Source organism: Berghia stephanieae, chromosome 2 (genome assembly GCF_034508935.2).
Source record: "Berghia stephanieae isolate SIO BIC M18660-M18661 chromosome 2, UCSD_Bste_1.3, whole genome shotgun sequence".
NCBI classification, from domain to species: Eukaryota; Metazoa; Mollusca; class Gastropoda; order Nudibranchia; family Aeolidiidae; genus Berghia; species Berghia stephanieae.
In genome coordinates this window covers 97,099,228-97,116,776 of record NC_088361.1, presented here as the reverse complement: position 1 = coordinate 97,116,776, position 17,549 = coordinate 97,099,228, and the positions used below count along the sequence as shown (strand labels likewise).

At 33.6% G+C, this 17,549-nt stretch overlaps 1 protein-coding gene across 1 annotated transcript in view; it reads left to right on the top strand.

The window, feature by feature from the left end:
• The window catches only part of LOC144965965 (cytosolic purine 5'-nucleotidase-like), a 37,853-nt gene that overhangs the window by 15,209 nt on the left and 5,095 nt on the right, over window positions 1-17,549 (top strand). The window contains exons 4-13 of the mRNA XM_078901882.1: window positions 5,644-5,761; window positions 6,794-6,889; window positions 7,963-8,051; window positions 8,609-8,666; window positions 9,193-9,286; window positions 10,931-11,010; window positions 12,335-12,395; window positions 12,795-12,830; window positions 14,136-14,237; window positions 16,977-17,043. Of these exons, the coding sequence (XP_078758008.1) occupies window positions 5,644-5,761; window positions 6,794-6,889; window positions 7,963-8,051; window positions 8,609-8,666; window positions 9,193-9,286; window positions 10,931-11,010; window positions 12,335-12,395; window positions 12,795-12,830; window positions 14,136-14,237; window positions 16,977-17,043 (801 nt within the window). The remainder of the gene's footprint in view (window positions 1-5,643; window positions 5,762-6,793; window positions 6,890-7,962; window positions 8,052-8,608; window positions 8,667-9,192; window positions 9,287-10,930; window positions 11,011-12,334; window positions 12,396-12,794; window positions 12,831-14,135; window positions 14,238-16,976; window positions 17,044-17,549) is intronic.

Genomic DNA, 17,549 nt, shown 5'->3' with positions numbered 1-17,549 from the left:
ATGTTAAGTGTTGCTGTTGGCCAGGGATATCTTATAAAGCGCTTTGAGCACGTTTAGTGGATATTGCGCTATATAAAAGCTCAATTTAAACCACACAAAAAACAGTGATGATGATGATGATAATCTTATGCTAATGGCGTAAAATCATATGACCCAAAGCAAAGAACGCTTTAAGGATATTATACAGGACATTGAAAAATGGTAGTAAGTTATGAAATAGTTCTAGTTATAAGGTGTTCGTGGGCAAACTTCATTTATTAGAATATTTTCGTTGACAGAGGTTTTTATAACACCAATAGGCACGTGGTGCGGTCCAAATTTTTAAAATGTTAACTAATCAAAAATCCAACCGGGATACTACGAAACGTGAATTAAAGGTATAGTGCGCGTCGAGGCATTTTATTTTTGTTTGTTTTGGTAATGCTATTTTAGTCATTCAGAACCATCAGGCTCATGGAGTCGGGAGTTTATCCCGATTTCTATTTCGCGAATCCGACAATAGCAATTGCTTGCTATCCTTTGGATAGAACGCTAGTCTATCCAAAAATGCTTTCCGCCAGATTTGACAGACCTAGCTACTCAATCAATGCTGGATGTGAAGCAAGTGCTCTACCAACTGGGCTATCGGAACTCCCATTAGGCATTCAATTAATCTTTAATCCAGATCGTAATCGGGGCATTTCGTGTAAATATGATAATGATGATGATGGTGATGAAAATGGTAATAAATGTTTTATTGTCAATGCTTTGAGTCTTCTATTACATTTCCTCACTCACCACCATCACGTGGCTGATGATAACATTGTCGAATATCAATTTGGACGCACTCTATGCAAAGCAGTAGTCCGATTAAAATTTGTCCTGTTATGTTTTCGATGAAAAAAAAAAAAATACAAGCAAAGCAAACAAAAAAAAAAAAAAAAAAAAAAAGAAGACCACAAAACGAAGAAATTGGTGTTTATAATTGGATTATTTTGTTGTTGGTGTTATTGTTGTTACGCGAGAGTAGTGGGAGATTACATAATCAAAACACGGATCTGACCACTTCGAATTTTGGAAAGCCATAGTCCTCAGAGGAATCAAATTAATTAATAAGCACTATTACTGGCTTTATAAATCAACAAATGTGCCATATGCACGAAAAAAAAATAAACGAGCATTTGTACAGCGCAATATCTACTAAACGTGCTCAACGGTCTTTACACGGGGTCCCTAGCCAACAGCAACACTAAACATGTAGGACGAAACATTTTTTTCTTCCAAGGCAGTTAACGGCCAGGTACACATTCTGCACCTAAGCACGATAAGAGAATGTGAGTAAAGAGACTTTTCCAAGGACTCAACTTAGCGCCCTGGGTGGGGTTCCTGACCTCCCATAGTTGGCAGGGAGGTACATACTGTGTCTTCTATCCCCTTATATCTGTTTTCCAACATACTTTCTGTCTTTGTCTTTGAATGAGATTACTTGGTTTTGTCCTGGCCCTGGCCGGAGTCCTAGCTGGGAGGGAAACTGTCAAATGCATAGTTGTTTTGGGAGGTGATATTTTTTCCCTTGTAAATCATCTCTATGTTATGTATTATTATATTTGTTATTTTGAGAGTATAATGTAAGCATTTGAGTGTATTCCTCTTTGATGGATTTTGTGCTTGTGTCGTATGAGACTTATAGGTGATCTCAGACTAAGTACATTGGTGGTATGCTCTTGGAATCTACATCTGATCCTTATTTGTTCCCAGTTCCCCTATGTCTTACTTTTTCTTGGGTGCTTTAATTGTAATTCTAGAACTTTTTACAATCCCATTTTCTTCCTTTTTACTGGCGCTGATATAACCTAAATGTGTTGCAAGTGCCGTAAATCCCTTAAAAACAACAACAACAAAAAAAAAAACCCCCAAAAAAAACAGAAAACAACTTAGCGCCGCTCAGAGCGGGATCGGACCCAGGACCTTCCGATCCGAAGCCGAGTTCCAAACCACACGATCACATAGCCGTATTAGATAATGCTCACAAATGTTCAATATATTTTGTGATCTATCGCCTCAATCTGTTATTATGTTGGGTAAAACAGGTGTTAAATGTTAATTTTAAGTTCAAATAACCACATGGTTACATTTTTGTTCTTAGCATTTTCAGATATTAATGTTATGCACTGTTCCCATTGCAGCATTTAAATTAAATTAATTTATATCTTACATTTTTTTTCTTCTTCTTTGAGTATAAATAAAGTTTTCTGCATCAAAATTACACAGACATAATACTGTTTTGAGGCAGTGGGTCTCATTTGCGCGCTGGTACCAGAATTTTCTTTTCAACAATTTTTGTTTGATTTGTGATGCTCTTGTAGCTCTGTAGACGAGAGTTGAAAATTCTTAGTTCTGCGAAATCTTAGATGTAGGTAGGCCTCGATGCTTCAATGAGACAGTTTCAAATTCTTTTATTTTATCGCGTTTCTCTTTTCAACCATTATTTAGAGAGGACGAACTGGCAGACTGCCAAAATGGATCTATTAATTTGTTTTGCTGACTTATTTTGGTATTTTAAAAATGTTTAGCTTCATATGCTATTAGGAGTCAGCTTACATCGATCATACGATTGACAATAGACACTTGATAACAGTCGTCATACTGTAAACAATGGCCGTGATTGGTTGACATAGCAAACTACACATGTTTTATTATCGAGTGTATGTGACAGTAAAATTCCCACTGTTCTACCGCTTAATCAATAGAACCTAATCGACCTCTCTGCGACCTACAATACAGTCTGGACTGGAGGATTAATGTTGAAATTGGCCAGAATAATACGTGCAAGAAAACTCTCAAACTCCTCTCAAGCATGATCTGACTTAGATAATTCCATGTTATTCTAGGAGGAGAGAAAAGCAAAAAAAAAAAAAAAAAAGAGAAAGAATGGTGTACGACACGGATCAGTCATTGCACCCACACTGTTCAGCATCTACATCAGTGACATGCCTGCCAGCCACTCAACTGGGCTATGCAGACGACTGGGTATTGGCCCATCAATCGAAAGACTGGGAAGAAATAGAAAAGACTTTCAGTGAGCAAATATCAAAGCTAAAGAAATATTTCGACCAATGGTATTTGAAGATGAACACAACCAAATCTGTGTCCACTACATTTCATTTGAACAACAAACGGGCCATCAAAACCCTTAACATTTTAGTTAATGAAAATATCCTGCCCGCGGTAGAAATCCAAAATACCTAGGTGTCACCCACGACAGACTGCTTAACTACAAAAAACAAGTTGAAGGAACAGCAAACAAAATTGCAAGAAGAAACTGCCTACTTAGAAAATTAGCGGGGAGCACCTGGGGAGCAACACAACAAGTCCTAAGAACGTCAGCATTAGCACTCTGCATAGCGTAGGAGAATACTGTGCCCCTGTTTGGACAAGAAGCCCCCACACGAAAATTCTCGACATCAAACTCCGAGAATCCATGCGTATAATAACAGGATTCCACAAATCAACACCAACCCTTTGGCTCCCAACTATAAGCGCAATCGCACCACCAGAACTGAGGCGAGAAGAAGCGACCCAAAAAGTATCCCACAAACGGAAAGACCTCACCCTAATTACCCCATTAAAAACATCATAAATGAAGCTCCCATAACATCACGACTCGAATCCAGAAAGCCCTTCTACCACTCAGAACTGAAAAATATTGGGGAAGCCTGGAGCGAATATTGGACATACCATGCTCGAGGGAGGTGAGGTAATCATAGACCCAACGGAATGTATGCCAAGCTTCAGGAATGGCAATCGAAAACAGTGGGTCGCCTCAAACCGACTGGACACGGCAGGACTGCTGCAAACATGCATCGATTGGGTCTGAGTCTGAGGGAGTCAGCCGACTGTCCCCACTGTCAGGGAACGCCAGAGAAAGCAAACCACATAATCTTACATTGCCCTGTGACGAGATTGGCGGGAGTTTTCGAGGCTGTCCTCAACTGCGGTGACGAAATTAATTAAAGACTGGCTGTAGACTTCCTGTGTGGAGATGTAGTCATACGCTACTACTACTACTACTTCTTCTACTACTACTACTACTACTACTACTACTACTACTACTACTACTACTACTACTACTACTACTACTAATAGAACCAACACAGAAATCGATGTGTAAACGTATGCGTTTATAACATGATCGAGAAAATCGTGTGATAACTAGTCACCCATTAGGCGGTATAAAATCAATAACAATGATCAGAGAGGGGTCGATTTCATTCACGTAATTGTTTATAAACAACCAATTATGTTTGTCCGAGCAAGTGTAAGGTGTGTCACAAATTCCATGTTTTGATTGGTCAACAATATACTGGTTAATTAGACCTTTCTCAAAATGAAATAACAAATCTGAAAAGATTTGTATAAAACAGTGCGAGACAAAGCAGAAAGAAAAATACAAGAAAAAAAAAATCCCCCAAAAATCTGCCTGCTTCGACCGTGGATGGAACTTCGGGACTCCCGATGAAACAGTAACATACAAAGCAGACATACCTTTTTCAGATTTTTATCTCACACCGCTGCCTGCTTCCTCGTTTATCATTCTGATATTTTCAAAATGAAATAGAAAAGTGTGTTGATGGGCATTAATTTCCATCAAAATCAATCTGGTATTTATTTAGCGATACCGTTGTCCATTGAACCATAATCGTCGATCGGCTTTTATCATGTTGTGCTACTGCACACACACACGCACACACACACACACACACACACACACACACACACAAACATATACAAACACACGCACTCACACTAATTAGAGAGATAGATAGATAGATAGATAGATAGATAGATAGATAGATAGAGAGATAGAGAGAGAGAGAGAGAGAGAGAGAGAGAGAGACGAATTGTTGCTGACATTTTGTGTCCAGCTGAGGAGCCGTAACGACTTTCTATTGCGAAACGTTGCCAAAGTAGCCTCATTAACCTCCTAATTCTTTTCATATCAAAATTCTTCCAACCAGCAACAGAAATGGATTTGGATCTGTTCGTCTAATTAAGAGACAAAACAAAATTAGAGCTTTTATATAGAGGAATATCTACTTAACATGTCCAAAGCGCTTTACAACGGGTCCATTGCCAACAGCAACATTAAACACGTTGTCGGTAATGAATTTTTTTTCTCTCTCTCTCTCTACACATCTTCAAGTCTGGTAATGGAACACAAATAATTTATGGTCAAATTTATCCACTTGGTTTTTTTCTCCTTACAACTGTGAGAATATAACAAACTAAAACAAGTATGATAACTGTAATCTAGTCTATTTATTGGTATCATTCCCCCTCGAGGTTAAAACTCGTCGCAGCAGTGCCAAATTTATTTGGCGCCTTATCACACGGTAACTTAGCATTGGGTAAAATTTTGTCTGTTTGCTATTTATATCGGGCAAATGACCAAGAACAGAATGGAGAGAGGCAAGGCCTATATAGTGCTATATAGACGGCCTTGATAGAGGGCATTTCATATTTCCAAGCCAAGGAAATGATACACACTCACTCACATACACGCATATATATATATATATATATATATTATATATATATATATATATATATATATATATATATATATATATATATATATCTTAATTTCTCTTTTTTTTTTTTAAGTTTACAAATCGCCAGTATACGAGGCCATGGGTTTCAACAAGCTGAAAGAACGTTTGATTCAGATTGGTTACCCTGAGGAGATCAGCAAGTTTGAATACGATCCATCTTTCCCTGTCAGGTATAGTGATGGTGTCATTGTAAGTGGATACATGACATTTAATGCTTTTAACATTAAAAAAAAACTGATTCTCTCTTTTCTTTCTTTCTTTCTTTCCATCTATTTATCCTACTTTTAATTATTTTTTTTAATTAATTTTTTTTTCTGTTTTTGTTTTCGCCTCCTTTTTGGTGGGTTGGATCATGCAGTAAAAAAAAAAAAAAAAAAAAAAAAAAAACCTCTATATCACCCAAAGTATTTTCCCCGAGAGTTGACAATTAATGGGCTTTCTGTATTGTCACGCGTGTTTGTGGTGGTTGTCTAGTAAATCGTCTATTTCTTTAAAGGTTGTCTTACTGACTTTCATCGTTAATTTTCTGTGAAATTTTATAATATTTTGAAATATTCCATTTTGCTTTGCTGCACAATATGCATATATTACTTTTAGTTTGTTTTTGTTGTTTACTGTAATGTTTTTTTAAATTAATTTATTAATTATTTCTTTATTTTGTTATTTATTTATTTATGAATCCATTTATTTACAGTTCATTATTTCTATGTAGATTTTCCTCTTTTTGTTGACATTTTGTATGGGTCAATTTATGGAGTACACAAATAAATTTGCATAATTGAATAGTCTAGGTCCACTATTTTATTATGTAGTTCGGTTTAATGAAACATTACATGTCACCTTTTAGATGCCCTTTTTATACCAGAAATTACTCGCCACTACCTAATGTCAAGCACTCTTCACTCCTGAGCCGAGTGGAAATATAACAAAATGTTTTGGGGGGGTTTGTATCTTTACTAAATTTATAAACATACGGTAATATGAAAAATTAAAAAAAATAAGTCTCCACCTACCTCATAGGGGTTTATGGTTTGTGAAGACATACTGCAATTTAGTGAAAGTTGACTCCAGCACTCTTTCACACCTGAGCCGAGTGGAAATATAATAAAGTGTTTTTGGGGTTTGTCTCGCTCCTTGAATCTTGACTAATTTATAATAAACATAATATCAAAAATAAACCTCAATCTCCAACTACCTCATAGGGGTTTATGGTTTGACAAGACATACGGCAATTTACTGAAAGTTGACTCCTATGGAAATATCCTCGTGGCCATTCATGGGTTTACCTTCCTGAAACCGTAAGTTTTACATACTCTTCTCGAAAAAAAATATTTATACAACTATTATTTGGTTTAATGGTATGATAATTACATCTTCGATGTCATTGTATTGAATGAACATTTTTATTACTAATTTTCTTTCTTTTTTTTTTTTTTTTTTTTTTTTTGGTCAAGGAGAATGGATAGCGTTTTGCTTTATTAGTATATTAATGGAGCTCTTACAAATTGTTGTCAGATCGCAATCGCATATGAATACCGGGATCTATGACTATTATTCATTGATATTAAAAGGATAGTATGGTGAGGGTTTCTTTATTGACAAACGCATTGCTGCTACTTGATTTGATAAGTTGCATTTTGTTGATGTCTTTATAAAAGTCAGCAAATTAACGGAGGGGGGGGGGGGGGGTCTTGACCATAATTTATGGATAACGATTCCTAAAGTGGCAAATGAAGAAAATAATATGAGATAGATTTTCTTATCAGCCAGTCATTTTGATATTTCAAAGTTTAAATCTCTCTCTCTCTCTCTCTCTCTCTCTCTCTCTCTCTCTCTCTCTCTCTGTGTCTCTCTCTCTCTCTGTCTCTCTCTTTCTCTCTCTCTCTGTCTCTCTCTCTCTGTCTCTTTCTCTCTCTCTGTCTCTTTCTCTCTCTCTGTCTCTCTCTCTTTCTCTCTCTCTCTCTCTCTCTCTCTCTCTCTCTCTCTCTCTCTCTCTTTCGCTCTCTTTCTATATCTATCTATCTTTCTATCTATCTATCTATCTTTTTCACACACCCCCCCTTTCTCTCTCTCTCTCTCTCTCTCTCACACACACACACACACACACACACATACACACTCTCTCTCTCTCTCTCTCTCTCTCGGCATTATCACCATTATTAACTTGGAATAGCAAGTCATGTTAAACTCTGACATAAAAGTGACAATATCAGAGGTCATTTATGGTAGCTTGAGGAAAAGTGATGATGGAATGTTACATTGTCGATCGTTTATAACCCATCCCTGTTGACCACTGGACATTGTCAGTCATCTTTCGCCTTTTGTAATCTACATAATTTGTTGAGCTTGCAAATGATATTATTTGTTTCAGAAATGAAGTCTCGGAGCTGTATCCAAACAAGTACATCCAACTGGAAGATAAACGCCTATACGTCTTTAATACGCTGTTTAATATCCCAGGTTAGAGATTTTACTCGTTTGCCATTATATTTTTTTTTTGTACCGACGATGTGCATAAAATATCAGTTGCTTGATTTTTGGCGACTGAAGAGTTGTCAGATTGATTTATTTATGCCATTTTAATTTTGGTATTGTTTATCATAGTAATTTATGAGTTTTATGTTAGTGGGAAATCATGATAATACTTTTTTTTTTACACGGATTTTATTGCAAGGTAAAGAACATCTTTGATGAGCTAAAGCAACCTTTTTTAGTGGTTTTTAATTGTAAAAATCAGTTTAAACATTTCAACGGACAAAAAATTTTCAGCTGGTGTTTTCCATTGATTAATCTCCTGTCATTTTTAGGCATTTTAATCCTTGTACAGTTTCTTTAGTAAACTGTTCCACATTTAGTCAAAATGATAGCTTTTTTATTTAGATATACAGCTAGTCTGACAATTTTTAGTTTAACCTTTTTAAATCAGGTTTTGCTTGGTTTGCTCTTATTTTGATTTTTGAGTAGCTTTTTTTTTGCACTTTATTAAACTTTTTGCTTACTTAATCGTTTTTCTTCAGAAACGTACATGCTTGCTTGTGTGATTGACTTCTTTTCTAAAAATAAAGATTATGTCAGGTAAGTAATGCATTTTCTCGCCTTTTGTAACTGCAATATACTCTTATAAAAATCCCTTATCTTCCAGCATTTGGATAGGAAATAGACAATTAATGATTTTAGTAGAGGATTGCGTTTGATGATGTTGTCTATGCCTGAACAAAACTCACACACAAGGCTTGGAAAATAATAAGCCACTGCATTGCCCGAGATACCTTTCTCGTATGTCTGGATCTTTGTGTTGTTTCTTAGTCACTTATCAAGGGACTGAAATAGATATCAAACGCATTCACTCGATATAATTTGCACTTTGGGTAATGAGCTTTTAAAAACTTGTAGATTGTATTGTTTGTACCTACATCTTTTAAAAATTTTAATTGTAGCTTTTGCAAAGGGGCAATAAGTCCAATCTTTAGAAACAATAATTTGAGAATATTGAAAAATTTGTAGATATTGGGTAAAATGTTACTATAATTCTTCCATAATTTGCTCAGTTCTTTCACTCCCCTCCCCCCCCCCCTTCTTACATTTGATAATGTTTACTTAGGTCAAAGACTGGAATGACATCTGGATTGGCAATGATTTCACACAAGTCAATCTTCCAAGATATCAGAGCTGCCGTTGACTGGTTACATATGCAAGTAAGGAGCGAAATCTGTATTGAGTTTTGAAATTATATCAATCATAATAATTGCTTTTAAAGGTTAAGGGGGATCAATCTATTTGGGCACCGCTCAATTTTTTAGATATATTCAATATTCAATATTTTAAAATATTTGATCTATCTGAAAATGACCCAAAATAAAAACCAGATAATAAAAATATATAATACGAGAAAAGCAAAAAGCAATGAAAGAAACAAAGAAAAAAAACCCAAACAAACAAATTTTCAATTCATTTCATTTATTTATTGTTGTTTTGTTTGTTTCTTTGTCTCATATTATTTCATTTGTTTTGGTTTTGTTTGGTTTTTGTTTTTTTTGTTGATTTTGTTTTGGTGTCGGTGACATAAGCATTAATACTGATAACATTGATGATTACAAAATGCATTTATATAAAGCCTTTTATCTGAAGAAGGAAAAAAAAAATTCTACAGTATTGTCAATACAATCATCACTTAAACATTCCATAGAAATCATAGTGATACATCAAGATATCAAATGCAAACTAATCAACACTATTTACAGTACACTCATGGCTTTCCATGGTAAAAAAAAAAGAACAGTGACTCACGATAGTGACTATAAACAATTTTATGCATCAACATTGATAACCCAATGATAATATTTTAAATTGTCGGTCAGATTCTTCAGTAGGTGATGTATATATAAAAAGATATTATAATAATGATAATAATAATAATACATGACTTTCATCATGCGCATATTCATCACTGGGTGAGGCTCAATGCGCGAAAGCAGATGCTTTGATTCAATATATATTTCATTTGCTGGTCCTTAAAGACTTGAAAGCTTGAAGTGAATTCCAAATTTAAGGGTGAATTCCAACATTTAGAAAGAAGCCCATTTCCAAAATGTTTTGCATATAATTGGGATTGCTTGAAATATTTGAGTCTATGATCTGAATTTAATGTGTGCTTTACAAAATACAGAAATTTTTTTTTTTTTAAACAGCATATGTGATATCATCTTAAAATGGTATTATGTTGCGGTGAACCGGGGGCAAAAAGAAAAGTGACCGAAAGTAAAAGTGACCTGAAGTGGGAAATTTTAGTTTTTGTCACTTTAGCCCTCTCCTTACCAACTACAGGAAAATTGTCACATTCCATATCTTACAACCAACTTTTTTTTCCATATCAGTTTTCTTTTGTACATCACAAAATTTTAAAGAATTTTTCATTATAGTTATGAGAATTTCATGTTGTGTGGTGCAGCTTGTTGTGCTGAACACTTGGATGTTTTTATTCCTTTCGAGTTAGAGTTTTAAAAAATAATTTTTTGTTTGTTTGATGGGTATCGCGTTTCAGGAAAAATCAGGAAAATGGTCGATAAGGAGAGATTTGATAAAGTATGTATACTATCTTCAATCAGACATATGATAACCCAAGTTTCATATTTTTGACTTACTATTTAACTTTTAACGTATAAATCACGAAGGCATAAATCCGAGTTCAGGCAATGGCCCACAAATGTGCAATCTAACAATTATTTTATATGATTTGTATAAGATCTGCAGTGGTTGGTAATTTACATTTTGCAGATAAAGACGTCGAATGTTGTTTTAACGTTTAAGAGTGCAATATGTCTTTGACTTTCTTTATAAAGGGGGACTTGAAGAAGGAAACCATGGACAACTTGGAAATATATGTACACAGGGATGAGAAGCTCCCCATCTTGTTAGAAAGGTAATATATGTAAATAAGTTAAAGGCTATAGTTTACTGCCTTTTAATATTTGCCATTGAAATCTGATCAATTTTTTGTTGCTTTTAGGTTTTTATGTTGTCAGACAAGTAAAAAAAATCTTGATTTTTTTTTTCAGTTTAGTTAATATGAATTTCTGACACTCGATTCATTTTATTTATTAATTAATTAATTAATTTATTTATTTATTTATTTATTTATTTATTTATATTTAATTTGTATTATGTTTGGGGTTTTTTTGGGTTTTTTTTTTTTTAATATTGAGAATAAACATTACTTTCACTGTACAAAGCATGGATTGCACTTATTTAGATTATGCCAACCCAATGTGGGCACCATTCAGGTAAAGGCACATTGATTCGGTGGAAGGATTCTGACAAAGAGCAATTCAGCAGATCCCAGGAATTAATGGATTGACATAACACTTGGCTATAGAAATTTATCAAATTGATAGTGGTACCTATGATGACAAAGCTTTATTGAAAGATCGATGTAAAGGAAGAGGAAGTGTTTTAAGTGTTTTTAAGTGTTTTCGGAAATGTGATTTCAGTGTGAAAGTAACCAGATTTTGGAAATGGTTTAGGCCTACCACATAAAATTGTTTGCACTTAGATCATAAATGCTTAAAAAAATTCTCTTGACAAATTCTGAGAGAAGCAAGATATTCTGTTTTACCATGTGGCCAAAATTACGACATTTTACATAAAAGACTGGGAGCCTGCAAAGAGTATCATTAGAATCTGTGTGCTGGGAATCAATACTAATGCTAAGTAAGTAATGGAGGTGAACTATGTATTTTGGCCTTGCCGTTGTTTGCGATGGTAAGAAATTTTACATACATGATTCCTCTCAACTCAGCAGGTGACAATGAGTGCTTATCTATTGGCAGTCAATGGATACTGAAGAAATGCTAAAACAAAATGAATAGATATCAAGCAATCTGGACTGTATGAAATGGAAAATTGGTTCCACACGACCTATTTCAGGATCTTTTGAACATTGAGCGTGGTATAAGCCATGTGAATGTACTATAAAAATGTGGATATTTATCATCTGTGTTTTTCATTATTTTTTTATGATGGTGACACTAATGAAATGTAATAATAACGATGATGATGATGATGATGATGATGCCAATGATCGTGATATCCATTTAAGTCTTATGCTTTAAAAAAACATTTTTTTTAGATAGTTGCTGCATAGATGTCGTCAATTTACTCTGATTCAAAGTAATATATACTGTGATGATATATACATTATACATTGTTCTAATAAACAGCTTGATGGTAATGACTCTATTCCACAGAATTGCCCAATCAGGTGCCAAAACTGTATTGATTACTAACAGTGATTATGTATACACAGATGTAAGTACTTTGAAGGTGCAATTGTATCAATTTTCAGTATTTACAAATATATGTATATATATTTTTAAAAGCGATTTCTCCAAAGTTTCTATCCTGTAAGATATATTAAACACGGTCTTTAAAACTGCTAGTATTCAAACCTCTCGGTGGTGTTGAAACTCCTTATTGATAGGGAGTTAAAATATTCCCTCTTGAATCATTATGATAATGAATATTGTCTAATGTATTATTCCCTGTTTTGTAATGTAAACATTGATTTGATATGACTATTTTATTACACTTATAAGTGCCAAATTAAAAATAATTCGCTCCCAATAGCTCCTCACTAACGACATGATATGATGTTGTAGTGACAAGTTGCCATATTTTACATTTCATAAATACCTTAACCTATTTCAGAGAATCATGACATACTTGATGGATTTTCCGGAAGTTGTAAGTTTTGATTTAGACTTAGATTTTCTTGTTTTAGGGAATGAACGTTTCCAGCTCTTTTTTAATTGTTAGATGTTAGAACAAGATACAATATTAAAGCAACCATCTTTATCACCAACAAAGAATATTTAGAACTTCTTGAATGGATCAGTAAAAGTACAATGATTATGTTCACAACTAAAGGAATTTTAAAATTGAATGAAAATTAGAACAACACATTGAGTTTTCAAACAAATGCTATCAAAAAAAAGAGCTTTTATATAGCGCAATATCCACTAAATGTGCTCAAAGCGCTTTACAAGGGGTCCTGGTCAACAGCAATATTTAACATGTAGGACGGGACACAACGCCTGTTAGGCAATATTACCATTTTTTGGACAAAGACAACACTGTTAATGGCCAGGTACTCATTTTACACCTGAGTACGGTGAGAGAATGTGAGTAAAGAGCCTTTTCCAAGGACTCAACTATGTGCCGAGTGCGAGGCTCTAACCCAGGACCTTCCAATCCAAAAGCGAGTGTCATACCACTAGACCACATAGCAGCACATATATCAACATAACATCAAACTGGTTGGCACCTTTGACTGTCCGATTGAGATTCTTGATCTATAATGACAGACAGATAGTCTAAGAAGGATATTTTCGCTCATCATTCTGCAGTGAATGGAAACCCTTATGTGCAAGGGAACATCTATCCCCATGGGCAAGGGTTCAGTCCACCTTTGTTTTCTTTGCTTTACCCATATTATATTATTTTCTTCTTCAATTTGGCTTTTCCTTCTTTTTCTGAAAAGATACTCTTTTTTTTTTGCCTGGGGCCTACTTGTGGTATTTTCCGAGAAACAGAAAGTCAGATTAGTGTTTCTTTTCGATAGAATGTTATTATTTTTTTTAATTTTTTTTTTAATCTCTCGATTATATTGTAAGCATGCGAGATCCTGTGTTTCTTTAGGTGAGGTGTAAAAGTGATCACAGACGACAAAAGAATATGGTGATTTTTGATCTTGATCTACCTATGTTCTTTGACTGAAGCATGTCCCTTTATCTCGTTTATTCTTGGATGTATCTTATCTTGTTCTACTATCTGTTGACTTTCCTATCATCTATGTTTACTTGGCCTTATATAACTTTATATAGACTATCTTTCAACATTTGACAATTGATCTGTTGCTAGTTCATATCATTACTTATCTATATATTTTTTTTAAATCTATATTTTTATATTTATGACAATTCCATTTTTTCCCGTCTTTGACCTCATCGATAATAATACAATTTTATTTGTTGCAATTTATTTTCTCAGACTGGTAACCGTCATTGGACATCATTTTGGGATTGCGTGGTTGTTGATGCCAAAAAGCCTTTATTCTTTGAAGATGGCACCATCCTCAGAATTGTTGATAGAGTAAGTAGATTTAAAAAAAAAAAGGGGGGGATAAGGTATTATATATTTATGCGTTATTGAAATATAATTTTCTGATTTTAATGTCCCAGCTTCCCATTACAACAGATGTTATTTTATTAATCAAGTTTAACAGTCTTTAAGCTAGTTCATCTTCATCTTTTTCATTCCTACTCCATTTTCTCTTATGTGTTGTATTCACACTTACATAATATTTTTCCAAAGAGTTCGTAAAACAAGATTGTGATTGCCTTTAATACCTTTTTATAATTGTTGCTCAATTTATGAACAAATCAAGTATCATGAAATATTGAGCGAGGCTAATTATGACCAGTAATTTAAAAGGTGACAACGAGTAAAACTTGTTTCAATCATACTTTTCTGTTCTTGGTTTCAACTTAAAAAAAAAAAAAGAGATAAAGTCCCCTGAATTTAGTTGTTGTAAATGAGTAATCGACAAGCTGTTGTATGCAAGGGAAAACGAGCGCATAAAAGCAATTTATATTGAGTGGAAAATAAATAATTAGAAGAATTAGCTTCCATAAATCTCATAGGACTGAAATTAGAAAGTAAGCAATGTCATTCTTGTACTTACTGGTAGAATGTGTCACGTTGATAAATGTATGGAAATGAAATAAACATGGTACTTTAGAAGAACTCATTTTCCCTTCCCTATGAACCTGATTGTGATTCTTGCTTTATGTCTAAGCGATATTCAAATCACGATAGGAGAATGCATTCAGTATTTTTAATAAATATATATAAATAAGGTTTAATTCAGTTTGTTATACATGAAACGAAGTTTCTTCAAAATGTGATCAAATATAATCATTCAATTCAATTTGCATTAATTTTAGAATCATAGAACTGTCCATAAACCTCGGTCATAAGGAAATATTTTTTTTTTTCAAATATTTATTTTGAAAATGATAAGGGTTAGGAATTGGAAATTTTTATATTAAATTTCATTGGATTCAAATTGTCAGACTTTACCGCTTTGCATGACGAGCATTTTTTTGTGTGTCATAAAAGCTTTGCATTTTAATGCGACATTGCTCTTTTTCCTGCATTTTTATCATGTCTCATAAAGAAGTATAACTAACAAGTAATGACATTTTATGAATAAGTATTTATTTGGCTCAAAATTTTTGGGGAAAGATTTTACTGTGTTTCATGTTTCATCAAGAGATCAAGAAGTATGAAATGGTAATTGATATTGATCGAAAATTCCTGTTTGAAAATATTGGTTTTAAGTAAGAGCTCATAAAAATGTACTGCAAAATATGATGAATCAACTTGTAAAACATATATGGTTATCTAATTTAGAGATTTTTTGAGAGATGGGTTAATAAAACTTGTAATACTAATACAAAAGGGATAGAAAACTTTCAAATCAAATTCCACACTTTATCCAAATTTTACTTCGGTGAGAAATAGATGGTAATTGTTTATAAAAACTTAATTTTATGCATTGAATTGCTACACAATATTTTGTCAGAATTTCTGCCTCAAAGCTGTCCTGAATACACCTCCTCAATTTTACAAATGCTTTCCTAATTGTTTAAGATTGATGTAATTATGACATCACATAAACCGATTCCATTCATATCATGCATATTTTTCTGTTTGTGTATAACTTCGATAGTATGAAATGAACAGTAAAATATATTTCTTAATGTTACTAAAAAGGGGGAAAAAGCATTACTTTAAAACCCTTGCATGATTCTCAATTGTTATTTACTTACGCTGGCTACCAGTGTATAGTTACTGTTAAGGGCACTATGGTGCCTTATTTATTGTCTTGTACCAGAATTGTGACGCAATCATTCCACGCTCATTGGCCAATGAACGGGAAAACCTAATTTGTTTGAGAAGGTGCAGTATCGTCATATTGATGCACGCACAGATAGTCCCAAAAGAGAATGCTCCTTTTTAAACAATTTCAGTGTGTATTTTATTTTGGGACTTTCTGTACATTGTTTAAAGATAACAATATAAAGATAAATGACAATTTTATTGGTGATGATTTTATTATGATTATTTTTTCCTCTGAATTATCTCTTAACAAAAATCTATGGCTAGTATCCAAAATATATTGGCTCTATCAGGCAGAATTCTATAGAAACTTTAAATTTATCGGGGGTTTTTAAATGTTGTTTTTTTTGGGGGGGGGGTTTTTTCTGTACTTAAAGAAAAAGGTATAAATTAGATTTTATTAAAAGAATGTGTTTCAGTATAAAAACTCTGTTCATCAGTTACAAAAAATATACTCTAGTGTGGTGAAAGACAACATGCAAAAAGGAATGACCATACTTTAGCAATCTTTAAACAAGAAAAACAACTATAGGAAATAATATTTGTTGAGCACTTTGCATAAATTGAAGTAAATGTCAAAAAAGTATTTCACTTACTTGGGCGATGATAGAATTGTTCCTTTTTGTTTGTTTTATCGTTAAATTGAATTGCTATTCTGATATCACCTGTATCCAGTGCATCATGTCATGAATCCTCGTTTCCATTTTATTTTAATTTTTAAACAGACAAGCAAAATAAGACATTTATTTGAAATTTGAACATACTTTTCTCGCCTGCGTAAAATTTTAAGACAGACTATTTTTTGTTCTTTAGAATTCAAATTTTTGTGGAAATTTTACTCTAAAAGTATGTGTGATATGTCAGATTGTGACTTTGTAGTTGTTATCATTAACAATGTTTCTCATCTTTTTGTAATTTCACTTTCAGAAAACTGGAGCTCTGGGTCTTGGACACCACTTAGGTCCCATTAAAAGAGGTGAAATCTATTCAGGAGGTAATTCATAGACAGCATTTATATTTATTCATTCTCTCTTTTTCTCTTTCTCTTTCTCTCTCTCTCTCTCTCTCTTTCTCTCTCTCTCTCTCTCTCTCTCTCTCTCTATCTATCGCTCTCTTTCTCTCTCTCTCTCTCTCTCTCTCTCTCTCTCTCTCTCTCTCTCACTCTCTCTCTCTCTCCCTCTCAGTATATCAATAATGATAAGAAATAAAGAGTATTGAAACCGTGATACCGTGATATTTTTATTCTCTGTTTTCATCTGGTCACCTAGTCACAAAAGGAATGTGGAAAAAAAGAATTAATAAAGTCTTGACTGCATCCAGGACCAAAATACTTGTCTCTATGCCTGTGATATTAATTATTTACTGAGCTATAGAGACCTCTGGGATAAAATACTTGCCTTCAAATGCTTTGATCAAATGTTTTTAATGTATTAATGCTTTCCTTGTAGTTTTACTTATAAGCTTCATTATTTATGGTTGTATTGATGGTCTGTTATTATT